Source organism: Meriones unguiculatus, chromosome 17, assembly GCF_030254825.1.
Source record: "Meriones unguiculatus strain TT.TT164.6M chromosome 17, Bangor_MerUng_6.1, whole genome shotgun sequence".
NCBI lineage: Eukaryota > Metazoa > Chordata > Mammalia > Rodentia > Muridae > Meriones > Meriones unguiculatus.
This window is the reverse complement of record NC_083364.1, coordinates 16,471,902-16,497,117: the sequence shown is the minus strand read 5'-3', so window position 1 is coordinate 16,497,117 and position 25,216 is coordinate 16,471,902. Positions and strand designations below refer to the sequence as shown.

At 56.6% G+C, this 25,216-nt stretch overlaps 2 protein-coding genes and 1 long non-coding RNA gene across 8 annotated transcripts; 2 read left to right on the top strand and 1 right to left on the bottom strand.

Annotated features, from left to right (window-relative positions):
- Positions 1 to 1,519: 1,519 nt before the first annotated feature.
- Plppr3 (phospholipid phosphatase related 3) lies at positions 1,520 to 9,405 on the top strand. Of its 4 annotated transcripts, XM_060371093.1 has the most exons (8): positions 1,523 to 1,898; positions 2,089 to 2,176; positions 6,642 to 6,827; positions 6,910 to 7,030; positions 7,161 to 7,356; positions 7,450 to 7,507; positions 7,589 to 7,762; positions 8,011 to 9,405. In XM_060371093.1, exons 2-8 carry the CDS (start codon positions 2,102 to 2,104, stop codon positions 9,328 to 9,330), a joined length of 2,130 nt encoding a protein of 709 aa, XP_060227076.1. In that variant the 5' UTR covers positions 1,523 to 1,898; positions 2,089 to 2,101; the 3' UTR covers positions 9,331 to 9,405. The 4 variants fall into 4 exon arrangements, with proteins under 4 accessions (XP_021497587.1, XP_060227075.1, XP_060227076.1 ...); XM_021641912.2 differs by having other exon boundaries at positions 1,520 to 1,898; positions 7,450 to 7,762; XM_021641913.2 differs by having other exon boundaries at positions 1,523 to 2,176.
- A 154-nt stretch (positions 9,406 to 9,559) lies between these two features.
- Positions 9,560 to 19,714, bottom strand: Ptbp1 (polypyrimidine tract binding protein 1). 2 transcript variants are annotated; one of them, XM_021641914.2, is made up of 14 exons: positions 19,587 to 19,714; positions 17,843 to 17,873; positions 15,157 to 15,229; positions 14,718 to 15,037; positions 14,467 to 14,637; positions 14,276 to 14,386; positions 14,035 to 14,209; positions 13,797 to 13,874; positions 13,025 to 13,170; positions 11,965 to 11,998; positions 11,482 to 11,574; positions 11,153 to 11,369; positions 10,950 to 11,027; positions 9,560 to 10,868 (listed from the first exon to the last, which is right to left on the bottom strand). In XM_021641914.2, the coding sequence occupies exons 1-14, from the start codon at positions 19,592 to 19,594 to the stop codon at positions 10,736 to 10,738; spliced, it is 1,668 nt and encodes a 555-aa protein (XP_021497589.1). In that variant the 5' UTR covers positions 19,595 to 19,714; the 3' UTR covers positions 9,560 to 10,735. The 2 variants fall into 2 exon arrangements, with proteins under 2 accessions (XP_021497589.1, XP_021497591.1); XM_021641916.2 differs by lacking the exon at positions 13,797 to 13,874.
- A 115-nt stretch (positions 19,715 to 19,829) lies between these two features.
- On the top strand, positions 19,830 to 25,192 carry LOC132648754 (uncharacterized). 2 transcript variants are annotated; one of them, XR_009587154.1, is made up of 3 exons: positions 19,830 to 20,576; positions 20,765 to 21,035; positions 24,780 to 25,192. It is a non-coding gene; the product is annotated as an uncharacterized LOC132648754 (long non-coding RNA). The 2 variants fall into 2 exon arrangements; XR_009587153.1 differs by having other exon boundaries at positions 19,830 to 21,035.
- The last annotated feature ends 24 nt before the right edge of the window (positions 25,193 to 25,216 follow it).

The following is a 25,216-nucleotide window of genomic DNA, read 5'->3' as shown; positions in this document are numbered from 1 at the left end:
TTTGAGGCAGGGTCTCTCTGTGTAGCCCTGGCTGTCTTGAAACTCACCCTGTAGACCAGGCTGGCCTCGAACTCACAGCACTCTGCTTGCCTCTGACTCCTGAGTGTTGGGATACTTTTGGCTTTGTTTTGAGCCAGGGTCTTGCTCTGTAGCCCAGGCTGTGTTGAAACTCGTAGCAACTCTCCTGCCCCCAGTGCTCGAGAGCAAGAGCTGCACACCGCCATGGCGGCTTGCCTCTGCTGTTCCTTTCCTGGTGGGGGTTGCAGAGGGCAGGTGCGTTTGCTGAGTGTGGCCCCCAGGCCCAGGCCTGGGGTGCTTGTGGTTCCCGAAAAGAAACTCTGACATGTGGGTTGAGGTTGAGTGTGTAAGAATGGAAGTCAGTTTGGGAGAAATGTTGTGACTGACAGGGTGAACACAGGGGCATGGAGTGGGGAGGGCTTCATGGGAGCAGAGCAGGGTGGAGACTGTAGGTGCCTAACGAGAGCGGCCATTCAAATGGCGCCTCCTGCTTGCTTTCCTTTCCTTATTTTTCCTATGTGTGCCTTGTGCTATCTGTATGCTCGTGTCTCCTTCCGACCGTCCACCTTCGTTCTTTTGAAACAGTTCTCACTGTATAGCTGGCCAGGCAGGTCTTGAACTCACGGCCTTGAACTCCCTTGGCCTGTCTTACAAGTGGCTGAGATTACAGACGTGCACAGCCACCCCCGGTTTTACCTGACTTTTTATTGCTGTTTCTCTGTGTCACCCTGGCTGTGCTGGACTCGCTTTGTAGACCAGACTGGCCTCGAATTCACAGAGATCCGCCTGCCTCTGCCTCCCTGAGCGCTGGGGCTAACCGTGTGTGCCACCGCATCTGGCTTACCTTCTGTTTTAAAACAGGGCCTCTCCGTGGCTTGGTGCTTGCTGATTAGGTGAGATCCTCCTGTCCTCCTCTACCCAGGGCTATGGGTGGCTTCCTGAGCTGGGGCTTTAAACTCGGGCCCTCATCCTTGCAGCACAAGGACGTCACCGTGTTGGTCAGACTGGGCTAGGACTCACAGCAATCCTCCTGACTCAGCCTCCACTACACCGGACTTCAAACAGAGAGAGTTGGGGAGGGGGGCTACCAGCTTCCCATTGGGTCACAAGTGTTTGTTAAGGGCCTGGTATACAACAGGCGCTCAGTAGCTACTGACTATACCGATAGAATGATCTCCTAACTCATCTGGGCCTCAGTTTGCCCACCTAGAATGGCGTGGGATCAACCAGTTCCTGCCTTTACAGGGCCACCTCTGTAGAGGGGAAATGCTTGCAAACAGCAAGCGCTACATAAGTGCGCCTTACAATCATTTATTCTCAAGGCACCAGTTGCCCAGGGTCAGGATGACGAGGTGGGCCTGAAGGTTGGATAGAGGAGAGGTGGGGCGGGGACGATGGGGAGGGGAGGGGGAGGACAGCCCCTCCACCCCTGTGTCTTTGTCTCTTTTCTCTCCGGCGCCCAGGGACCTCACCATGGAAACGGACTCCAGCGAGCCGCGGGCACGGAAGACGTGGGGGTTGAGGGCTCGGCGACCGTGAGAAGCAGGGAGGCAACCGGGGGCCGCGGGATCCGGTCTTCACCAACCCCGGCCGCGAGCCCGCCCCTAGGTCCCCGAGGCCGGTCGTGTGCGCGCGCCAGGGGCAGGGTAGGGACCCGGATTGCGGTCCTGCAGGGCCGGAGACCCCGAGACCCGCAGAGCCGGAGGCGGAGGCGCCCGAGCCGGGGGCGGGGCCGGGGCGGGGCCGAGCCGGCTGCAAAGCGCGCAGACAAAGAGCCCGCGCCCCGCGCACGGCGCCGGGGCCTCGCGTCCCTCCCACGCGGGGACCCTGGCTTTGTGTCCGCGCTCCGCAGCGGACTCCGCCCTCCCTGCCCCCGCCAGGTGAGCGAGCCGCGTTCGCGCGCGGGGGCTCCTGCATTTCCCTTCCCCAAGTTCCCCCCTCTGCCCCAGCCTCAGTTTCCCCCCAGCTCACTGTCTAGCCCTGTCTCCGCTCCTGGGATCTCCATCTGCGCACCTCCTGGTCTCCAGCCTGCCTTTGTCCCCCCCCCCCCCCCGCAACCTCGGCCTACAGCGCCCGCGTCACCATGATTGCTGTGAAGGAGAAGAATAAAAGGCCGAAGGACAGCATGACGCTCCTGCCTTGCTTTTATTTCGTGGAGGTGAGTGGGGGACATGGCATGGGGCTTCAGAGACCGTCCCCTCCGCGCTGCGGGCTCAGGAGCCTGCACCGCGGTACCAGGCCACCTGGAGCTGGGTTGGGGATGAGGCTGGGTCCAAGGTGCAGGGCTCTATGGGTCGAATAGGAGTTACAAAGGTCCTTTAGACGGTGAGAAGAGATGCGGGGATGCTGGGATGCTGGGCTCTCTTTTAAGGACACGGGTGAGAAGCTCTGCTGGAGGGGCTGGAAATCGGGGCATTGGTGGTGAACAAGCCCCAACTGGTGAGAGTGGGTGCTGGGCACTCGGCCCTACAGTACCCTGAGGCGCGTCTACATTCAAGCACCCTTCTGCTAATAGCATGGCCGTGAGCCCCCCACCCACCCACAGCTCCGCAACCCCTTGGTGAAGCTAGCCAGCTGTGGTGGAAAACTGAGAGCGTCTAAAAATAGAAGACAATAAATGCATTCACTTGGTGCATACTAAGTGTGGAGGGCTGCGGGTTTTTTTCTTTAAATGGCAGGAGCTGCTAGCCAGGCAGAGTCTTCCAAGCCGCTGGGTCAGGCTGGAGCCCAGTCTCCTGTCCCCACAGGTGTCCCCTCCAGCAGGTGACCTGTGTGGGCCACAGAGCGTTAGGGAGACCGCTTATGTTCCAAGATGACATTTAATTGTGACAATAGATTAGCCCGGTCCCTCGGGGTCGCGTTCACCAGAAGCCTTTGAAATCCTTCCAGAAATTGCCTTCCAGCAATTTTTTTTTCTCGCTCATTCAAAATTATTTTCATATATACTTCTTTAGTGCTGGCAATAGAATCCAGGGTCTAGACCTAAACTGGGGCTCTACTCCCTGACCACGCCCCCCACCCCCTCACTGGGGCGTCCTAGGTGTGGCTCCACCCTGACCACGCCCCCAGCCCTTCCCTGGGGAGTTCCAGGTGGGGGCTCCTCCCTGACCACGCCCCCAAACCCTCCCTGGGAAAATTCTAGGTTAGAGCTCCACCCTGGCCACGCCCTCAGCCCCTCGCTGGGAAAATTCTCCACCCCTGAACTAGGTGCTCAGCCCCAGTCGGGAATTTCACTCCGTAGCCCAGGCTGGATTTGGAGTTCGATCCGTGTGCCAGGTCAGGCTCTCGGCAGCCTGTTGGGATGCTGGGATGAGCAGCACAGACCACCAGCTGGCCTTGAATTTAGAGATCCACCTGCCTCTGCCTCCCTGAGTGCTGGGATTAAAGGCGTGTCCATCATGCCCGGCTTCCTCTGTTTTGTTTTTTTTTAGGTTTTTAAATATTTATTTTGTATGTGTGTCCAGGGGCATGTGTGTGCAGCGCACCACAGCTCAGAGGTCAGAGGCAATGTTCAGGAGTAGGTTCTTTCCTTCCTCCGTGTGGGGTCAAGGGATTTTGGTCAAACTCAAGCAGTTACGCATCTTTACGTGCTGAGCCATCTTGCGGGCCTTGCACGAGGACTTCACTTAGCAATGCACACAACTTCCCTGGCCCTTTTCCCTGGTGTGGTACTCCACTCCCCAACCAGCACTAACTTGCTTCTGAATCTTCATCATCACACAGACCTGCCTCTGAAAAAAGCCCCTGGACCAGCCTGTGTCATACCCCCCAAGGGAGGGGGCCAGGTTGAGGGACCCCACAAAACACATTGGGAGGAGGATAGTTCGCTTGTTTTTGTTTTTTGAGGCAGGGTTTCTCTGGGTAGCCCTGGCTGTCCTGAAACTCACTCTGTAGACCAGGCTGGCCTTGAGCTCACAGAGAGCCGCCTGCCTCTGCCCCAGAGGGCTGGGATCAAAGGTGTGCGCCAACAACCGCCTGGCACTGCTGTGTTTTCCCTGAGGCTGATTCTCCTGAAGTAGCCCAGAGTGATCCAAAACTCAGAGCCATTCTTCTGCCTCAGCCTCTCAAGTCCTAGGTCGGCAGGCAGGCGGGAACCACCATTCCAGGTGGAAAGAATGCAGAGTTTGCCTTGCTCTGCTGAGTTGGCACACACTGGCACCTGGTACCGTGTGCGAGCAGCGAATCTTACCCGAAATGTGGCCTAAAGCTGTCTTCACCCGGCTGCCGCTTTATCTACAGATGCTTGTTCCCTTCTGTCAGGGCCACAGCACCACAACCCTATAAATGGAAACGCTTGCATGGAAACAGGTATTCAGGGGCTGACAGCTCGACAGCTCTGGTAAAGCCTCACTCAGGCAAGCCTGTCAGCACGAGCTTGATCCCTGGGAGCCACATAATGGAAAGGTAGAACTAATTCCCACATTGTCTCTGACCTACACACACGCACACACACACACACACACACACACACACACAGAGAGAGAGAGAGAGAGAAGTGTTAATTGAGTTAGGAGGTGATGACACATGCCTTTAATCCCAATACCCAGAGTTCAAGGCCAGCCTGGACTATGTAGGTCAGCTGCATAGTGAGTGCCTGTAGACAAGAGAGAGAGAAGGGGAAGGGGGGGATTTGTCTCCTGACACTGGCTGGGCACAACCCCCTACCTCTGTGGGACATCGCCCAGAATGAGATGTTTTTTAAACTCTATGGTTAAGTCTTTAACTTGCTGAACGCTGAAAGACAGCGTAAAACAAAAGTTTCATTTGTGTGGTTGACACCACCATATGCTTCATACGCTGAGATAACCCAGACAGCCCGAAAATTCTCTATGGAGCTGAAGCTGACCTGCCTTGAACACCTGATTGATCCTCCCGCTTCCCCTTTTAGCACTGAGCCCCGGCCCCAAGCCCAGGTTTCGTATTTATTTACTGAAACAGGTCTCAGCATTCAAGGCCCTGGCTGGCCTTGCCTCTGTGTTCCCGAGTGCTGGGATTAAAGGCCACCACAGCCTGGTCGTGACGGCCTCCTTTTTATTTGTGTTGATGGCTGTTTGCCACGAGCAGGACATGCATTCAGGAACCGGCAGAGGCCAGAAGAGGACACTGAACTGGAGTCACAGGAGGCTGTGAGCGGCCGTGTGGGTGCTGGGAACCGAACCCTGCTCCTCCGGAAAAGCAGGCAGCGCTTCTGAGTGCTGCTCCTCCCCTCCAGCCCCTGGCTGGCTGCCGTGACCACACCTTGCTGTCAATTGCAGTCTGCCTCTCTGGACCCTTCCAGTTTGCTACACACGTAACCCTCATCTTTGACCGACACAATTTTAATTTTTTTTTTTTAACTTTTTGGGCAGAGGGTCCAAAAATTTTAGACACCATAGCCCTGGTTGGCCCGGAACCTGTAGACCAGGCTGGCCTCCACTTCACAGAGATCCACCCGCCTGAGACTAAAGCTATGTGCCACCAAACACCACACAACAACTGTATCCATTCCTGCTTTATAGCTTAGGAAACTGGGGCACACAACAGACCCCAGGAGCATGTCACCATTTTATTCATCTTTTGTTGTTGTTGTTTTGTTTTGTTTGTTTGTTTTGAGTCAGGGTTTCACTGTGTAGCCTTGGCTGTCCTGGACTGGACCAGGCTGGACTGGAACTCACAGAGACCCACCTGCCTCTGCCTCCCCTAGTGCTGGGCTTATAGGAGTGCGCCACCATGCTCGGTTCATTTCATTCATCTTACTTGCACCTTGTAAGTGCCAGTAAGATCGATAGCGCTCCTTTAGCTGAGGATGACTGCCCATAGCTGTCACGCCAGCACTCAGGAGGTGGGGGCAGGAGGATCAGGAGTTCAGGGCTATCCTCAGCTACATATTGAGTTTGAGGCTAGCGTGGGACAGGAGATGCTATACGATGAATACATAAACTAGGTGTTCCTTTGGCATTGACACAGCTCCCTCAGGCCACGCTTTCAGGTGCCTTCAGCGACAGACAATCGTTTCCCTGCCTGAGCCCCAAGGGCTCGGGCTCCGCTTGCAGGAGCTGTGGCTCCCTATTCTTTGGAAGGGGCAGTGACTCTGGCATCACACACTAGGGTGGAGGGGGCATACACCTGGTTGGCAGGACTAGGGCCTGAGTGAGGGAATTCTGTGGCTGGCTGCCATTTGAGGCGGCATAGAGGATGGATGCATGATGGAGGAAGGACATGGAGATGCCACTTGGGGGAGCTGCTCTGAGGAAGGCTGGCAGGAAGGATTGACCAAGGGCCATAGCCTGGTAAAGGGGATGAGGAAGGAGAAGGCTATGAGCAGAAACCTAAGGATGGATGGGTAGATGGATGGATGGGTTGGTGGATGGATGGGTGGATGAGTGGATGGATGGATGCGTGGATGGGTGGATGGATGGATGCGTGGATGGGTGGGTGGATGGATGGATGAGTGGATGGGTGGGTGGGTGGCAGATGGATCTGATTGCTGACGAAGTCTTTGTGTGGCTGAACAGTTTCCTAGATATGGAATGGTTCTTCCCTCCTGCTGTGCAGCTGGGCTGCAGAAAACGGTGTGTGAATCTGTGGGTCACGGTAAGCCTCCAGTGGTACGGACAGTGACCATGGCTACTGTCTGTCCCCAGCTGCCCATCGTGGCTTCCTCCATTGTGTCCTTGTACTTCCTGGAGCTGACTGACCTGTTCAAGCCGGCCAAGGTGGGCTTTCAGTGCTATGACCGCTCACTGTCCATGCCCTACGTGGAGACTAATGAAGAGCTGATCCCACTGCTCATGCTGCTGAGCCTGGCCTTCGCAGCGCCTGCAGCCTCCGTGAGTTACCTGTGCCGGGGCCCCAGGTGCTTGGGTCTCTCACTGTGACCCCGCCTGACTTGCCTGTCCCCGGGGTGTCCAGATCATGGTCGGTGAGGGCATGGTCTACTGCCTGCAGTCCCGGCTGTGGGGCACAGAGGGCAGCATCAATGCGGGCGGCTGCAACTTCAACTCGTTCCTCCGGCGAACCGTGCGCTTTGTGGGTGAGTGGCTGTGGGGTTCCCTCATCCTGCCCTGATGTCCATTCACGGGGGTGATGGGGCACAAGGGCTTCGGGGGGGACACCCCTCCCGCCCCTGCTCCCTCCCCCTGGCCTGGCCCTCTCGCCCTCAGGTGTGCACGTGTTTGGCCTGTGCGCCACGGCTCTGGTGACGGACGTCATCCAGCTGGCCACCGGCTACCACACGCCTTTCTTCCTAACCGTCTGCAAACCCAATTACACCCTGCTGGGCACTTCCTGTGAGGCGAACCCTTACATCACACAGGACATCTGTTCGGGCCACGATACCCATGCCATCCTGTCGGCACGGTAAGCCTGGCCATAGCCCCTACTCTAATGGGGAAACTAAGGCTCGGAGTGGCTGCTTCCAGACCAGCAGGGCTGACACTGTGCCTCTTGTAGGAAGACCTTCCCATCCCAGCATGCCACTCTGTCGGCCTTTGCTGCTGTCTATGTGTCGGTGAGTGATGGCCCCCAATGCTGTGCCCTGTGTCCACCCTTGGGCAGTAACTACAGCCTGACCCTGCCACCTGTTGGCCAGATGTACTTCAATTCAGTCATTTCGGACACCACAAAGCTGCTCAAGCCCATCCTTGTGTTCGCCTTTGCCATTGCTGCTGGAGTCTGCGGTCTCACACAGATAACCCAGTACCGCAGCCACCCTGTGGACGTCTATGCTGGCTTCCTTATTGGTGCTGGCATCGCTGCCTACCTGGTAAGGGTGGGGCCTGAAGAGGCGGGTTGAGGGAGGAGGCTGCCCCTCCAAAGGAATTTGAGCAGGGCCGCTGAGTGGGCAGCCCAGCCCAGGGCCCCCTGTTCATGGCCTGAGGTCTGAGGGAAGGAGGCTCCTCTCAAGGATCCTGCAAAATCCTGTCAGCCATAGGACACTGCTGCCTCCCTGTGGCCTGCAGGCATGGTCTCCTGCTGGATAACAGACTTCATGCCAGCCCTTCTCATCCCTAGGCCTGCCACGCTGTGGGCAACTTCCAGGCACCACCCACAGAGAAGGTGCCCACCCCAGCTCCTGCCAAGGACGCCCTCCGAGCGCTGACACAGCGGGGCCATGAGTCCATGTACCAGCAGAATAAGTCTGTGAGCACAGATGAGCTGGGCCCTCCCGGGAGGCTAGAGGCGATGCCTCGGCCCGTGGCTCGAGAGAAGACATCTCTCGGTAGCCTGAAGAGAGCCAGCGTGGACGTGGACCTGCTAGCTCCACGAAGCCCCATGGGCAAGGAGGGCATGGTCACCTTCAGCAACACACTGCCCCGCGTCAGCACGCCCTCACTGGACGACCCTGCGCGGCGTCACATGACCATCCACGTACCCCTCGACGCCTCCCGCTCCAAGCAGCTGATCAGTGAGTGGAAACAGAAGTCCCTGGAGGGCCGTGGCCTGGGGCTGCCGGATGAGGCTAGCCCTGTGCACCTGCGGGCCCCGGCGGAGCCCATGGCGGAGGAGGAGGAGGAAGAGGAGGAGGAGGAAGAAGAGGAGGAGGAGGACGACGAGGAGGAAGGCCCTGTGCCACCCTCACTGTACCCCACCGTCCAGGCTCGGCCAGGGCTGGGGCCCCGGGTCATCCTGCCTCCGAGGCCAGGGCCCCAGCCCCTCGTGCACATCCCCGAGGAAGGAGTGCAGGCTGCAGCTGGCCTGTCACCCAAGAGCAGCTCGTCAGTGAGGGCCAAGTGGCTGTCCATGGCTGAGAAGGGCGGGGCCCCAGTGGCTGTGGCTCCATCCCAGCCACGGGTAGCCAACCCACCAAGGCTACTACAGGTCATCGCCATGTCCAAGGCGGCAGGGGGTCCCAAGGCCGAGACAGCCTCATCCTCCAGCGCCAGCTCCGATTCCTCACAGTACCGCTCCCCGTCAGACCGGGACTCTGCCAGCATCGTCACCATCGACGCGCACGCGCCGCACCACCCAGTGGTGCACTTGTCTGCTGGCGGCACACCCTGGGAGTGGAAGGCCAAAGTGCTGGAGGGCGAGGGCGGTTATGAGCTGGGGGACCTGGCGCGTGGCTTCAGAGGCAGCTGCAAACCTGGGATGGGCCCGGGGTCTCCAGTGAGTGAGGCGGACCAGGAGGAGCCCCGGTTTGGAGCGGTGGCCACCGTCAACCTGGCCACTGGGGAGGGTCTGCCACCACCGGGCGCCAGTGAGGGGGCCCTGGGTGCGGGGAGCCAGGAATCCACCCTGAGGAGGCAGGTGGGCGGGCTGGGGGAAAGAGAAGTGGAGCCGGAGGCCGAGAGCTACTACAGGAGGATGCAGGCTCGTAGGTACCAGGACTAAACCTGGCAAAGTGTGGAGGGCTGGAAAGGACTGGGGGTCTCTATGGCACCAATAAAAAGGCTGATGGTGACTAATCCTGTTGTCTGGATGGTGCTTCTGGTGGAGGCCATCACAGGGAGAGGGAGGCCTTGCTCCTTCTGTGGTACACTTAGTTAGCTCAGGCGGGCCGTGCTTCCAGCACCACACCCCCTTTGCCAAAGGGTCCACCATCCCCAATGACAGGCAGAAGCACAAGACACAGGCGTTTATTGAGGCCAGGCCCAGCCTGGCCCACACCTCTACAGCTCAGAATGAAGGGCTCAGGGAAGGCACAGGTTATAAAACTGCTTTAATGGAAACTCCCCCCCAATACACCATCTGGGATGGGGTGGAATGTGGCCAGGGCTGGCCCCAGGACAATACTGAGCCTGTAGTTGTTACCAAAATATACATCTGTCACCATAAAAAAAACTGCCGCACCGCCTCAGCCCCACAGGTATAAAAATCATAAATATTTACACTCTTGCTGTTCCTTCACAGAACCGAGGTCCAGGGAGCCCTCCCACAGAGGCAGGCTAGGATGGAGGTGCGCTTCCGGGAGGGGTAGTAAGGCCTAGAGGTCAGCCCCTCAACTGGGCCTAGTCAGAGGCGGGCGGAAAACAAAAACTTTGGTCCAAAATTTGAAGGTAGGAACCCACTGGTCTCAGAGCTTTTTCTCTAGGTGGAGGAAGCACTGGCCTGGGCCCACCTGCAAGTTGGTCACCAGGAAGCAAGGTAAGAGCGCAGGGAACACAGAAGCTTAGAGTACACACATACCATCGCTGCTATAAAAAGTTACTTAAAACTCTATCTCTTGCATATAAATGGAAAAAGATTCGGGTATTTGGTCGAGTGGAAATATTGCTAGGCACAGGTGTCTGCGACCACACAGAATAATAGAATACAAAGGTCACATGAGGCTCGGCAGCTGAGGATGGCCTGGGCCCTCTGGGCTGGCCAGGGACATGGGAGAATCATGTCACTTGATTATAAGGGTGGGGGTGGTGGCCCCAGCTCCTGTTCAGCATGGGGAGCCCATGGTGCAGGCCACCTGGCTCACCTACACACAGGTCTAGAGACTGGTGGCCTTAGAGGGTGGGTGTGCGGCCGCAAGGCATGCTGGTTTTGTAAGGCACAGAAAGCGGCTGTGTTTGGGGCACCGCTGTGGCCTCATGCCTGAGCCCCTCAAGGCATGGTGCCGGGCCTGACTGGGCCTCTGTGGTCCAAGTCATCTGCCACGGCAAGGTGGTCTAGATTTAATTTTTTTAAAAACAGGTAAACTGATCTCTCTTTAAAAAAATAAAATCTCTGGTCTGTAAGGTCACTTCAGCTGCTTTTTAAAGTGGCTTTTCTGGAATGGTGGAAGCTGTCGCAGGCCCAAGGGCACCTAGATGGTGGATTTGGAGAAGGACACACGCAGGTGGTGGTTCTCGCCCAGGTCATGGTTGTGCAGGTCGATCAGTGCGTGCATGGCCTCCTCCACAGAGCCCATCTGGATCAGTGCCATCTTGCGGTCCTTCCTGCAGGGTGAGGAGAGGGGGTTGGTCAGGAGAGGTGGGGTATGGCTGAGGGGGGAGGGGGAAGGGCAGGGCTGCACTCACTGGAAGAACTTGAAGCCTTTGACCACACCACCGTTGCTGGAGAAGAGCTTCTTGAGTTCATCCTCTGACACAGAGGGCCTACAGGAGAACAAAAGGCATTTGGTTGGGGTCCACACACATCCTGGGCCCTGATGGGCTGTGGGGAAGGGGAGGTTTGGGAGCCCTTTGGGCTCACAGGACAAGCTGCCCTGTGGCCGACTTACGGGATGTTGGAGAGGTGCAGGGTGGCTGAGGGTGGAAAGATGTTCTGGAAATTCTTGGAGCCTGGCTTCTTGAAACGGTGCAGAGGTGAACTGCCATAGTCCTTGGTCAGACCCTGGTCCTCCTGGCCCTCCCGAGGCAGCTGCACACTCTGATGCTTTGAAAGTGTGATGCGCACTGCCTTCCCATGGAGCTTGTGCCCATTCAGGTGGCTCATGGCTGGGCAAAGGGTGGCAAACACATGAGCAGCGGAACCCACACCCACTGGCTCCCACTCCCAGGGGCCAAAGCCCCAGCCCCAGCCCCAGCCCCAGCCGGCAGTGGTTCTCACCCAGCTGGGCCTGGCTGCCGTCCGCCATCTGCACGAGGGCATTCTCCTTCTTGTTAAACAGGATCTTCACTCGCTGCACATCACCGTAGACGCCTTGAAACCCAAGGACAGAGTCTCAGCTGCCTGGTCTCCCAACCTCTCCCTCCCCCCCACTGCCCACCCCTCACGTTCCCAGCGGGCCAGGTTTGCTTAGTAGGCACCGGGAGCCTGTGTCTCAGCCCAAGGCCTGCTAACGGGCGCTGCACTCGGCAGTCTCTGACTCCAGACAGTTGTCAGAACAGCCACGTTCACATGCTACTGACACGCTTAGCTCTGGAAGCATGCAGGGTGGTAACCATGCGTGTCTACTCAGTACAATCGGCAAACCGGAAGCAAACCACGAACCGAGGCAGAAGGCCAAACACAAACTCAAATAGTACATCGCAGGGTGTAAAATAACCAATTAAACGAAAAACCAAGATAATAAAAGTGAGAATAACATACCGAAGAGAATAAAGAGGCTTTGGGGTGTGACTCTCTTTAGAGACAGCAGAGGAAGGCAGCAGGGGACAGGGAGAGGGAGAGGTCAAGGGGGCGAGTGCCAATCGTCCACGAGGAAGACAGTCCCCGCAGGCGAGCAGGTTCATGATGATGAAGTTGTCAGGATGTTAATATTCAAGGGCAGGTTGGTTTCCGGAGAGCGGGTTTGAGAGGGGAGTTTTGTTTTTATTGATTTATGTTTTGTTTGTTTCAAGCAACAACAGGAAGCAGAAGAACCGTGCAGTCAGTTGGCAAAGAAATTCCGGATCAGGCAAGAAAAAAAAATTGGGAGGGGAGGGGAGGAAAGAAAAAAGTAGCAAAACACAGGTCAGTAAATACGTAGGAAAACAAGGCAGTGTTCCACTCGCACGCAAACGCACGCACACACACAGGCACACACGCATGCGCGCGTACACTCACACGTGAGGAGAAGCACTGCACACAGGCTGGAGGACCGTGGCCAGCACTGCGGCGGAGACTAAGGACTGAGGAAAGGAGTGGAGCCTGTTAGTTCCCAGGTGGTGGACACGGAGCTCAGGACAGCTGGAGTCACCTGGCTGCAGCAGGGCGGACTGGAGCCACAGGAGCAGAGCAGCCTGAGGCACTGCCATGCACTAGCTCCTGGAAAGGCGATACTGAGCCTCAAGGGCCACCTGGGCTCTCTAGAGCCCCAGCCAGAGACAAGCTGGCCGCCCTGGCCTGAGCCGCCTCCCTTCCAACGGGCACTCCCAGGCCTCGCCACGCCCCAAACTAACTCAGACTGTCTTGTACAGCAAGGAAAAACACCACGGCTCTGAGCACTGAGGGCCGGGGTGCGAATGGAGCTGAGAGGAAAACAGAAGACCTCAGAGCAGCTGGGAAGGAACGGAGGCCAACAGTAGCAGACAGAGGGCAGCACGCCTGTGCTCACAGGGCCTGGGTCACCCAGAGGCCCTGCCTGCCATCCAGTGCAACCCCCAGGACCTGTGTTCAGCCAGCACCCCACCACTCCAGGTACAGGCAGAGAAAAGCAACACCCACATACCTCAGGGTTCAGGTTGCTGACCAAAAGGACGGAATTCCCAGCACCTGCCAGGCCTGGAATGGCAATGCGGCCAGCTGCGGCAGCAGCAGCGGCAGATGGTATGGCCAGAGGGGCCAGAGCTCCGTGGACATTAGGGACAGAGAGACCTGCAAAGGAAGGCAGTGTAGATATGAGGCCTGTTGGCTGCACCAAGAGGAGACAGGCACATTCTTCTCGCACATATAGCCAAAAGTTATCGACTTGCTACGGCCTGCCCAAGAGGCACACACTGCCTGACACCACGGGCAGTGTGATCAGACTGCATGCGCCCAACAGCACAAAAGCTCTGGTCGACACAGGCCCTCCGCAAGCAGGGCCTGCCAGGTATCTGGCTGTGCACGCATGCGGCGCACATTCCTCCATGCAGGCTCGGGCGGCACGCAGAGGCCTGAGGCCCATGCTCCTCAGCCCTGGAGGCCACTTGCTTACCAGGCCATTAAATTCAATCTACTAGGGACACTGCGTCCTCGTCCTCGCCCGAGGTGCTTGAAGGGAACCAGACCAAAGACTGCATGATTAGTGGCTTGTTGGCCCTGCCAGCACAGGGCACCTGGCCCGGCCCTGCCTGAGACTACCCTGCCCTAGCTGCCTGCGAATGCTGCTGGAGGCCCCTTCCCCTCTCCCCAGGAGGGGGCCTGCGAGCTGAGCCTCGGGGCCAGTGGCATCCCGGTCTACGGACAGCTGTGGGGTTGCGTGGACATGCAGGCACTGGGGTCAGGATGAGCGTGAATACCTGCGGCCTGAGGGATGGCAAAGGTAGGAGGGAACCCGGCTCCTGCATACGGAGAGGCTGACATTATGCCGGGCGCACCTGGAAACAAACAGACACTAATCACTGCACCTCACCTCACGGCTGGGCCAGGCACGGGCAGGGCAGCTGAGTGGCTGGGCTGTGCAGTTCCAGGGTACCCTGACAGCTAGGTGGCCTGCCCCACCCCACTCATTTGGTGTGTCTCAGTACAGCATCTTACCAAAGGCTGCGGCCATTGTCTGATCCAGCGAAGGCTGGCTGTCTCCAGAGGGCAGGTCCGGCCGGGTGTAGTCTCTGCTCTTGTCGTTGTTGTACTTGACATTGAGGCTGGTAAGCTTGGAGAAGTCGATGCGTAGCGTGCAACACGCATTATAGATGTTCTGGCCATCCAGCGACTATGGGGACACGAAGGTGAGTATGTGCCAGGCACAAGACTGCCCAACCCAGGAAGTCCTACTCACCAACTTGGCATGCTGGGCGCTCACAGGGTCCGCATACTGAAGCAGCGCCTGGAACTGGTTGTTCTTGGTGAATGTGATTATCTTCAGGACTGTGCCAAACTTAGAGAAGATCTGCAAGAGAGAGCTGTGTGAGCTACAGCTAAGGGCCTGTGGGGACCCAGATGCCCGGTGCCGGTCAAGTACCCGCTCACCTGGTGCAGCACGTCCAAGGTCACTGGGTAGAAGAGGTTTTCCACAATGATCCTGAGCACTGGGCTCTGGCCTGCCATCGCCATTCCCGCGTCCACAGCTGCGGCGGAGGCAGCCAAGGCCAGGTTTCCAGACTGCACGGAGTTCACGGCCTGCAGGGCCGCCTGGGCGCGCTGTGGAGGAACCGCCATGAGCTGCAACCCAGAGCTGAGACAGGGAGCCAGGCACCCACCCGCCTGCCCTGTGCACGCACTGCCTGGTTCGGAGAGCTGTCAGTTTTGAGCTCCTTGTGGTTGGAGAACTGGATGTAGATGGGCTGTCCTCGCAGCACAGGCGCCACTGAGGTGTAGTAGTTGACCATGGTGTTGGCGGCCTCCTCTGTGTTCATTTCAATGAAGGCCTGGTTCTTCCCCTTCAGCATAAGAAGGTTGGTGACCTTCCCAAAGGGCAGCCCCAGGGAGATGACCTCTCCCTCAGTGACATCACCAGGTAACTTGCGGACGTGGATGACTCTGGAAGGGACCCCTGTGCTCCTGTTGTCACCCTTGAACTTCTTGCTGTCGTTTCCATTGGCTGAAAAGGCACAGGTGCATTTGGGAGGCTGCAGGCCCCCTCCCCACCTCTGGCCAGCTCCTGCTCTGACCCCTATCCCACCCTCCAGTTCCCAAGGCGGGATTCCCTAGGGCACTAACCTGCTGAGGCTGAGCTGCTCATGATGAAGGGGCCGTTGCTGACACACGTGGAGAAGAGCTCGTCGGATCCCCGCTGGGAAGAGAGCATGGACCCTCAGCTCCAGAGCATGATCCCTCCTTTCCTACCTTCCCACCCATGCCCCCCAGGAACGTGCACAATGTCCCATTGAGGCCTGTGGCCTCAGTGGTCACTACTAGCTGCCTTCACTGGTCACTGGGGCCCTGTGTAATGGAGGTTTTGATCTCTTTAAAAATTCACTTATGTCATGTAAATGTTTGGTTTTGTTTTTATCCCAAGTGTGGGATTTTAGTTTGGGCTTTAGTTGTCCACAGCTGGTAACTGCCTCATTCAGCAGGGAGGAGTCTGGTCAGGAGAGCCCAGAAAGAGGTGTTGCAGCTCAGGGATGAAGGTGGGGGACGGACAACTCGGAGAAGTAAAATGGTCAGCACCTCCTCTCCCCACTAATCTCTTAACTAGGGTTAACAGGTTGGTGGAAGGAAGGTAAAGGCTTAAATATGCCAAAGAAAATGGCATTCAGAGTATAACAGCCCTTTGCCAGCAGCCATGTGGGAGGGCCCTGCCGGCAGGTCGTCTGCCCAAAGTACTCAGCTGCCAGCCTTGGGTACCCTCCTGGCAGTTACTGGCAGCTTCCGGAGAAACAAAGGCCAGCACTCTGTTGCCCCAGCCCTGGTATCCTGGCCATACTCCAGGAGACAAGGGAGTATGGCAGTACCCTAGAGTAAGTAGGACCATCCAGTAGTGAAAGTAGCTCCCTGGGGAACTCCTAAGCTAGCCCCATTGTAAGGATTCCTCCTCTCCAGGAACAATGTTTTTAGCTCAGTTTGGCAGACCCAATCCTTGGGAACCACGGATCCAGATTCACCAGGACAGCAATGGAGACGCCTTCCCAGACAGAGCTCTCTGCTATCAACCACCAGCCAGCCAGACACCCAGGGACTCGGGACCACCTCATCCATATCTTCTTTCATCTTGGTTTGGACGAGGAGCTGTCTACTTATCTACCCAGCAGGGATCCTCCACTACCCAATCTAACACTACCCTAACCCAGGAAGCCCATCCCCACAGGATCAAGGGCAGTGGTCTTCATCTTCCAATAATGACTGGTGACAGAAGGCCCAGGGGACCCACTGTGAGCCTACAGGCAGGCCACAGAGGCCAGCACCTCCATTCCCACCCCTCTCCCTACATGGAAAGGGGAACCCTAGGACTCTCATGATCTATACCCACCTGTAGCTTCCTACCAACTCCTGAGCAGCTCAAGAAGGTATAACTACACTAATGTCTCCAGACCAAGGGTTGCTAAAGGGGGCTTAGCCTTGTCCAGCATGGTGGGCAAGACTCTGACATGCAAAGCTCAGGGCCTCAAGTCCATGCTCTTGAGCTGCAGGAAGTCACTTCCTGCTGGCAGCCACTCACCCAGGAGGTCCCTAGTACTGACCTTAGTGGGAGGTGGCTTCCGTCTGGGCTTGGGGGATGGGGGGGAGCAGTACTTCCTGCAGCTCTGTTCCTGGCACACTTCCAGAGCCCTAACTAACAGTCTTCCCCATAGAGGCCCAGAAGCCCATGACTGCCACAGTAAAAGTCCAGCCACCTAGGCCAACAGCCTCAAGCAGGTCAGCAGACAAAGGCATGCAATAGCACAGCACAAGAGAGCCACTGGTCAGTGCACCTTCCCAAAGGCCTGCTATGGTGATGACCCCAACCCATTTGCAATCCCGGAGCAGTAAAAAGGCCTGGCCTATTTATCCATCCAGAGCTCCCTGTTCCTTACTTGCCCAGTATGACCTCTGTGGCTAGCTAGAACTAAGTTTTGTGCAGACAAGTAGCCACGGGGCAATCCAAGTCAGCGGCAGCTTTGCCTAGACATAGCCTGTCACCTACAGGCCTGGGCCTAAGTGCAATTCCTTCTCCTTTATCGCCGAGCACACAGGTTTATCTGAGGGATGATCAGCAGGCAGGAAGGTGGAGACCAAAGCTCTGGAAAGAATGAAACTAGTCCAGACAGCAGATTGGTAGCAAATCAGCTAGCAGCAGCAGCTGAGGTGGCCCCTCAGGCCACCTTCAAGGCCTTTGAGGGAGAACTCCATAACAGCAGACTACTTGCTAGCCACTATAGCTTAACAGGCAATTCTGCCAACTCCTACCACAGCAAAAGCAATTCAACACAGACAGACCTGTCATTGCAAGGCTGAGGACCCTGCAGCCCTTTCAGCTCCAGAGGAGCTGAGGTATGCTTGCTGTCTCCCCAGCTACTCAGGAAGCTGAGGCAGAAGTCATTGGAGTCCCGGGGTGCATGGCTGAGACCAGCAGACTCGACAAACAAGGCGGCACCAACAGATGGCAGCTCTGCCTGTCTTCCCCTTAGAACATGCCCTACTCTTTCAAGCCAGACCCAGAGAGGGAACACCAAGTCGGCGCCCGATGGCCTGAACCCACTGCTTAGATGAAGGCTGCAGGGCAGGACAAGGCAAAACCAACTGGAAAGAGGTCAGCACAGAGCCAGGATCACCAGACACCCCCTAAAGGGTCACAGGCTCCCGTAAGACTTGAGTAGAAGGCATGTGCGTGCATCTGTGCTGTCCTGGACAGCCACCCTGCAGGACGCAAGCCTTTAACCTTGACTCTGGCAGGAAAGGGGTGCGATGCCAAGCTACAGACACCTACCTTTGTACCGACTGCTATGTCTGGGACGATGCTGCGGAAAGAAAAATAGGTATCAGTACTGTGGGGGCTGTGGGACCTCTGCAAGTCCAGCTGGGAAGGCTAGGAAGTGATCCACCCACTGAGACTCAACTTGAAAGGGGGCCATCATTGTCCTCGGAGCCCCTCCCTCTGCCACGAGGGACCAAGATTATGCCTCTGAACACATTAAGAGGTCCAATTTTTGAAAAGTATACCAGTGATCAAGTCGTGGGCATCCTACAATGCTGGGAGAATGAAATTCAAGTCAAGGCAGCAACCCAAGAACAGTGCTTCCTGAGTGGGGGCTGGGAGCTCCAGGGCCAGCCTGCTGATGGCAGTCAAAGTGGCCTTGTTACCATTTACAAACCAACAGACAGCTGCCCTGATACACCTCGGTTACTGATCAACCCCAACCCCTCGTGACTGCACACTGCCTAACCTGCTGCACCTCGCTGCTCAGCGAGGCTGTCATGGCTGGCCAGGTTCCCAAGCGACTCTCAGGGGGACTGCCTGGTGAAGGGATTCCACCAGGAGTGGTGGCTGGGGTGTGTATGTGTGACACTGTCCCCCGCTGGGTACCTCCCTACTTGATGTAGGGCCTTCAAAGACTCTTTCTGGGACAGTTTCTCTACACAGCGCTGTCCTGGGACTCACTGAGACCTGCCTATCCCTGCCAGGATTAAGTGCGCACGCCACCACACCCGGATCAAAAAGTCTCAGTAAGTTGCTAAAACGCAGTAAATGGAGGCTCTTGCCTGTCACTTCAGCACTCAGAAGGCTGAGGCAGGAGGACTGCCATGGGTACTGAGCTTGAAGCTATGCTAAACTACTTTCCATAATTAAGTCTTACAAGAAAAAAAAGAAAAGCTGCTTACTAGGGCTGGTGACTCACAGCACTGGGGAGGCTAAGGTGGGAGAACCAGGAATTCAAGGTCAGTCTGTCTCCAAACACGCAAACAAAAAGTTTCAAGGAAAAAGTCGGGGCCTGATGACGCAAGCCTTTTTAGTCCCAACACTCGGGAGGCAGCGGCAAGCGACCCCTGGGTTTGAGACCAGCCTGGGCCACCGTGCGATCCTGTCTCCAAAACAAACCCCAAACTACAAACAAAAAGTTGCCGAGCGGAGCGGCATCTCCCGGAAGCGTGCAGGAGGCCCGGATGCCGGGCGGGCGGGCGGGCGCGCACGCGGGCGACCGAACCGAACCCGACCCACCGCTCCTCCGTCGGCGTCCCCCGGACACCTCCCCCGAGGCGGGAAGGGCGCGCGCCCTCGGCAGAAGCCCACGCACGCACGCGCTGCGGGGCGCGCGCCTCCGCACGCTTCCCGGGCGCGCGGAGGGCCGGCCCCAGGCGGAGGACGGGGAAAGGGAAGGGCCGCAGGCCGCCGCGCCGCTTCCAGGGAGCGCGCCTCGCCGGGGAGGCGCGCGTGCACGCGAGGGCGGGGAGGGGGCGCCGGGCCGCGCCGGGCGAGGCGCGCGGGCACCGGAAGTGCGCCGGGCGAGAGGGCTGAGGGGGAACGGAGCAGGAGTGCGGCCGCCCTAAAGCAGCCGGGTTCCTTGCGGGCCTCGGACGCCTGAGGTTCCGAGCACGCCACGCGGATCGAGGCCACGCACGCGCGCCGCCGCGGTCGGCGGGGCCGGCGAAGGGAAAAAGCCCCCGACGAACGGCAGCGAGGGCTAGGACGCGGCACCGAGAGAGCGGCGGGCGAGGGGCGCGGCACTACTCACCCGTCCATGGCACACAGAGCAGACCCGCGGGGGACGGAGCGGAGGCGCAGGAATAGCAGGAACCGACCCAACGGCTCGGAGTTATAGACTCACAAGATGGCGGAGACGCCCGCACACGTCCCCCGCGCGCGATACCCATTGGCTCCCGCCGCGGTCTGGGGGCGTGGCGAACCCCGCCTCTCCCCGCCAAGGCCTCCCATTGGCCAGAATGTTACTCCAAGGCCGACACGCAGGCAGACAGGAGACGGCTACTGGGCTAAACGGCTGTCAGTCAAGGCGTAAAACGGAAACGGCCTGTGGGGGAGGGGGAGGGCGTGAATGAGCGCGGTCACGTGGTAGCATTTGAGCCAATGAGCGAGGCCTTGTCCAGCCCGTGGGCCGCCATCTTGAGAGTGGGTACGTGGCGGGTCAGGTGCACAGCAGTGTGCTTGCGGGAGGCTGCCTCCATATTGCAAGCGGGCAATGGAAGCCGTTGGACCCCACCGTGAGGGCAAAGCGAGGTGCGTCGCCATCTTAGAACCGGGCAGGAAACCCCTAATTGCCCCAGCTTCCTTGCGGTCACGTGGCCAGAACTTCGACTTTAAGCCGAGTTTTTCCCGGACTAGATAGCGGCGGTACGGGGGCCACGTGCTTCGCAGACTCAGTCGCGACTTGATTACGAATCTTTCCGTCTTTTGTCTGGTCCACATCAGCCAAGTTCCACCACTGTTGCAGAAATGGGGAAACTGAGGAAACGGACCGCAGTGTGGCCGGCTCTGCCTGTAGTTGGGGAAACCGAGGCTATAAGGTTTCCAGTTGCATGCCCCACAAATAGACCCGGGAGCAGCAAAATCCACAGGAGGAACAGAACCCCGCCCTCCACCTCCACGTACCTCCACCCCAGGAGAACACTCAAAGCCGATAGCCCAGGAGCCAGGACTCCTGTCCTAAGGGACCGGGACGGCTTCTCCAGAGCCCAGTGCAGGCTGCAAACAGATCCTGGCGCCTTTGGTAAGGCGCCCAAAGACGCAAACTATAAGGATTTTTTTGTCGGCATGCTTATCTGCTAAAAAAGCCCAGGCAAAGGGAAAAGTTTCTCCTCCCCCTGCATGGGAGGGGAGCCCTGCACGCGGCCTCCTTTTCTGTGGTCCTGGGCGCAGGGGTGGAAGGGGCCTGCCAACCACGCTGGTTTCTTGCAGGCCTGGCCTGGGGCCCAACAGCCTTGGAGCCCCAACGCGGGCCTGGTGCCAGAGGATTCCAGTCTGGATTAGGGACGGCTGCCGATTTCCACGGAGGCCACGCCGGGAGTGAGGTCTTTTCAGGCCCAGCCAGCCGACAGAGCAGCTAGCTTGAAGGCTCAGAATCACTAATCAGGACGGTCCTGCGGATTTAGAAAAAGCCCCACAACAAGGGGTAGGATTTGAGCCCTCTGGGACTCCATCATGGCCTGCCTGGACCATCAGGACCAAGGTTGGCTGCCAGTCTTTGTTCTCTAGGTGGGTGGCTGGTGCCAAGCATGGGCCTCACCTTCCGAAGCCAACCTGCTTGGGCTGCTGACAGTGAAGGTGGAGACTGCTGATCTCTAACCACAGGTCTACACTAGCAGAGTGTGTTGAAAGCCACTTCAGAGCCCTCCTGGAACTCTTGAATGGCCTTGTTCGCCTTCAACTCCCTGTCTGGTTTCTAATCAGAGCTCCAGTAGTGCTCAGTGGGGAAGGTTCTCTAACCCCCATGACTCCCTCTTTCAAGCCCTGCTTCAGGGACTTTTCACAGCAATTCCCTAGGGCAGGTTCACCTCAAGTCCCTGGCTCCCTTAAATCTTAACTCAGAGCCTTCATACCAGCATACAGGACCCAGGCTCCGAAGCAGGCAGCATCTCAGCAGCTCAAACCCTCACTGCAGAGACTCAGCCACAAAGTCAGGAGGAAGCCCAGGACATAGCTTCAGCCAGTTCACCTTGGTCTTAGGGGATCCTATGCATTAAGGACATCCAGTACAAGTCTTCTATAACTGGCTCCAGTATTCAGGAAGCAGGGTCCAGAATAGCTGAGGGAGGCCTAAACTGGGCCCAAGTAGTGGGCCTCCTCCTCCCTGAGTGTTGGGATTACAGGCATGTGCTACCACACCCGGCTGCCCAGCGAGACCCTTTATCCAACGAGAAATAAAGTGTGGGAAGGCCAGGCTTGTCATTCCAGCACTCGATACAGAGCAGGAAGATTCAAGTACAGTGTGGGTTTTTGGGTTTGTTTTTGGTTTTTCAAGATAGGGTCTTTCAGGTTAGCCCTGGCTGTCCTGAAACTCATTTTGTAGACCAGACTGGCCTCTGAATTCAGGGATCCACCTGTTTCTGCTTCTGGGGTGCCGGGATCAAAGTGTCTGCCACTATGCCCAGCTAGGATTTTTTTTTTTTTTTTTTTTTTTGAGACAAGGTCTCAACTGTGTGTCCCAGGTTGTCCTGGAATTCATATCTCAGCTGGCCTCAAGCCTGCAATGAGCCTCCTGTTTCAGGCCCCTGAGTGATGGAATGACAGGTCTAGGTCATTATGTCTAGCAAGAGCGAGCTCAAGACCAGGTTATAGATAGAACTTTACCAAGAGGCCAGGAGACCTGGCTCAGGGGTGGGGACCCTGCGAAGAATCCCTCAGTTAGGGCCAGGGGTTGGCATGCAGGAACCCTGGCTTCCATTCCCAGCGAGGCCAAAGCATTTTTAAAATGGATTAACAGTTTGTATTGCAGCCCCGACACTGGACTGCTTCTTCTGGAGCCCAGAAGTCTGAGACCCAGCTTTACAAAGGAAGTGTCTTTCCTGCCTCTCCCAGACTCTGGAGCTCCTCAGGGCTTTTGTGTGTGTGTGTGTTCGTGTTCGTTTGTTCCTCTGCCTTCACACTGCCTTCTCCCAAGCCTTCCCTTTACTAATCCCACCTGGATAATTTCTGTTTTAGGACCCTGATTGCATCTATAGTCTCTGCAGTTGCTAGGGATGGAACCCTCCCCCACCCGCCTACAGTGCTCACTACTGATTCCTATCCGTAGCCCCAAGCCACATTCATGGGCTCTGGGGATCAGAACATGGGTATATCTTTTCGGAGGCCACCGCTGGTCACAATAAACCATCTCAAGGTTGTGAGTGGCCTTCTGTCCCTGCAAAAAAAGCCCACCTTAGGAACCTGTACCCCAGGTCACCAGAGGCTTAGGTGTCCTCTGTCTTAGGTGGGGCTGGCTTTTGGAGGAACCATAGCTTAGAGACCAGCCATTTTACAATTTCCCCGTGCAGAACACCTGTTGGTGAAGATGCCCCAGGCTGCTGTGTTATTTATTTACTCTGCATGGCTGGCCTAACTTTGTCTCCTGCCTGCCCAGAGCCCACCCCAGCCTTGCCAGCTGCTGTCTTCATGAATGATTGAGGTGAGGAGGGATACCTCACCTGGCCTTTGTCTAAGAGGCACACTAGCCTGCTTGTTACCAGGGAAAGTGATACTCCCCTGTAGAGGCAGGGGTGAGGGGCCCTCAGAGCCAGGGCCAAGTGAAACTCAGAACAATACAAGGAACTTAGGGACAGGCCTCAGTTTATTTCTCTGTTAAAGGGAGAACAAGGCCAGTGTCTCCACTATGGAAACACTCTGTGCTTGTTAGCTCCTGTTTGTTTGTTTGCCTTGCTGGGGTGGGAACGCAGGCCTTCAACAGTGCTAATCTTCAAGAGCTCTGCCCTGTTGTCAGTGTCACTAGGGACCTAGAAAGGAACCTTGAAGTCTGAGACCCTCCTGTTTCAGAAACCTGACATGACTAGACTGGGCTACCACACCCAGCTGCTTGTGTGTGAATTATAAATATTGTGTTTCTTTTAAAAAGTACGTTGTTTGGGCTGGGGAGATGGCTCAGAGGTTAAGAGCACTGGCTGTTCTTCCAAAGGCCGGGAGTTCAAGTCCCAGCAAGCACATGGTGGCTCACAACCATCTATGAGATCTGATGCCCTTCTGCCCTGGTGGCTCACCTGCGTGTAGCTCACATGTATGAACAGTAAATAAACTATATATATGTATGTATTGTTTAGCCTGGAGTAGTGGCGCATGCCTATAATTCCAGCACTCCTTGACTCCTTGGACGATGCAGGAGGTACTTTGTGAGTTCAAGGCCAGCCTGACCTATATGAGGAGTTCCAGGACAGCCAGGACTACATAGACTCTCCAAATTAAATTATATGTTCGTGAGTGTTATTTAGGGACCACTTCCGCATTTCCCTCTGGGTCTGGGGAGATTCACTGAAGGGAAGAGCCAGGCTCTCAACCTTCCAGCCTCAGGACTCCAGCAAGGCCCAGTACAGTGGAGAGACACAGTGAGCAAGCCAGGCCTGAGCTCAGTAGAAGAGGGAACCAGTCCCACAGGTTGTCTGCCCACCGCCAGCTTGCTGCAGTGCATGAGCCCAGAGAGTCACAAAATAAACAGATGTTTGTAAAAAAAAAATTTTTTTTTAAGATTCAAGAAGGGGCTTCTCAGAAGATCCAGGTCTCCTCTGCACCCCTGCCAGTCCCTAATGGCCACCAAGATGGACACCAGTAACAGCAGAGTCCTTTCCTAACTGTCCATGACCTTGTTTAGAAGTCTCCACCCTCCTGTCACCCACCCACCCCCAACCTGTGATTCAGAACAGCCTATTTGTCACCCCACCTCCACGCCTGGAGGGAAGGCCACCCAAGCCTACCACTCCCTGTAAGATCCAAGATAGGCTCTCGAAGACTCAGAGCCACAGCTGCCCATTGAAGCCAGAGAAATTGGTCTGCTTTATCAGGGATATCCAGAAACGTGCACCAGCTCCCGGGCACCAGCTGTGTAGTTCTGGGGGGACAAGCAGCTCCCCAGTGCCCCCCGGTACCTGGCCTGTGTTTCCGAGGAGTCAGCAGAGTGGTGATCCGTGGCTAGACAGACACAGCTCAGCCCTTCCTCCGCAGTCACAGGCTGCGACAGCACAGCATGCTTAGTGAGAAACCCTGACACAAAAGACCGCAGGCTATGGGACTCCATGATAGGCAATGTCCAGAGGAAGAGGTCCAGAGAGAGGAAGTGACTCCTGGCAATGCTGTGTCTCCCCAGCACAGCACTATTTCTGGAGAAGGACGATCTTAATCTCACAGCTAACTTGTGTAAGAGGTGAATCCTACCTAAAAATGCCTTTTTTTTTTTTTTTTTTTTTTTTTTTTTTAATTTACAACCATCTAGATGGCTGAACAGGCCAAATTGTTTCCACCACAAGCCTGATGACCTGCAGACTGACCCCTGGAATCCAGGTGACGGTAGAAGGAGAGGACTGACTCCTGTATTTATTCTCCCACCACTCAAGCTCCCTGGCGCGTCGTCCACAGTTATACATACAAACGACAAAAATTTCTCCAGCCCCAAAAATACTCTTGGATGCCAGACATGGTGGCTCTCTGGGCCCATTTAAAAAAACAAAACAGCTTTTGGACACCAGACAAGACGGTGCACACCATTAATTTCAGCGCTCTGGAGGCAGAGACAGGTGGACCTCTGTGAGTTCACGGCCAGCCTGGTCTACAGAATGAGCCCAGGACAGTCAGGGCTACACAGAGAAACTCTGTCTTGAAAAACAAAAATAAACAAAAGCTTGTGGATTTTCGTTGTTGCTGTTTTAGTAT

Bases quoted from the DNA above. Each gene is read 5' to 3' on its own strand.
- Ptbp1 (XM_021641914.2), bottom strand. The intron at 15,038-15,156 runs GTTAGTGCCCTA...GTGCCTTTTCAG, and splicing joins GAGCAGCTCAGCCTCAGCAG to CCAATGGAAACGACAGCAAG. The intron at 11,028-11,152 runs GTAAGTCGGCCA...GTTCTCCTGTAG, and splicing joins CTGCACCTCTCCAACATCCC to GCCCTCTGTGTCAGAGGATG.
- Plppr3 (XM_021641912.2), top strand. From the start codon at position 2,102: ATGATTGCTGTGAAGGAGAAGAATAAAAGGCCGAAGGACAGCATGACG. The intron at 6,828-6,909 runs GTGAGTTACCTG...CGGGGTGTCCAG, and splicing joins TCGCAGCGCCTGCAGCCTCC to ATCATGGTCGGTGAGGGCAT. The intron at 7,031-7,160 runs GTGAGTGGCTGT...TCTCGCCCTCAG, and splicing joins GCGAACCGTGCGCTTTGTGG to GTGTGCACGTGTTTGGCCTG.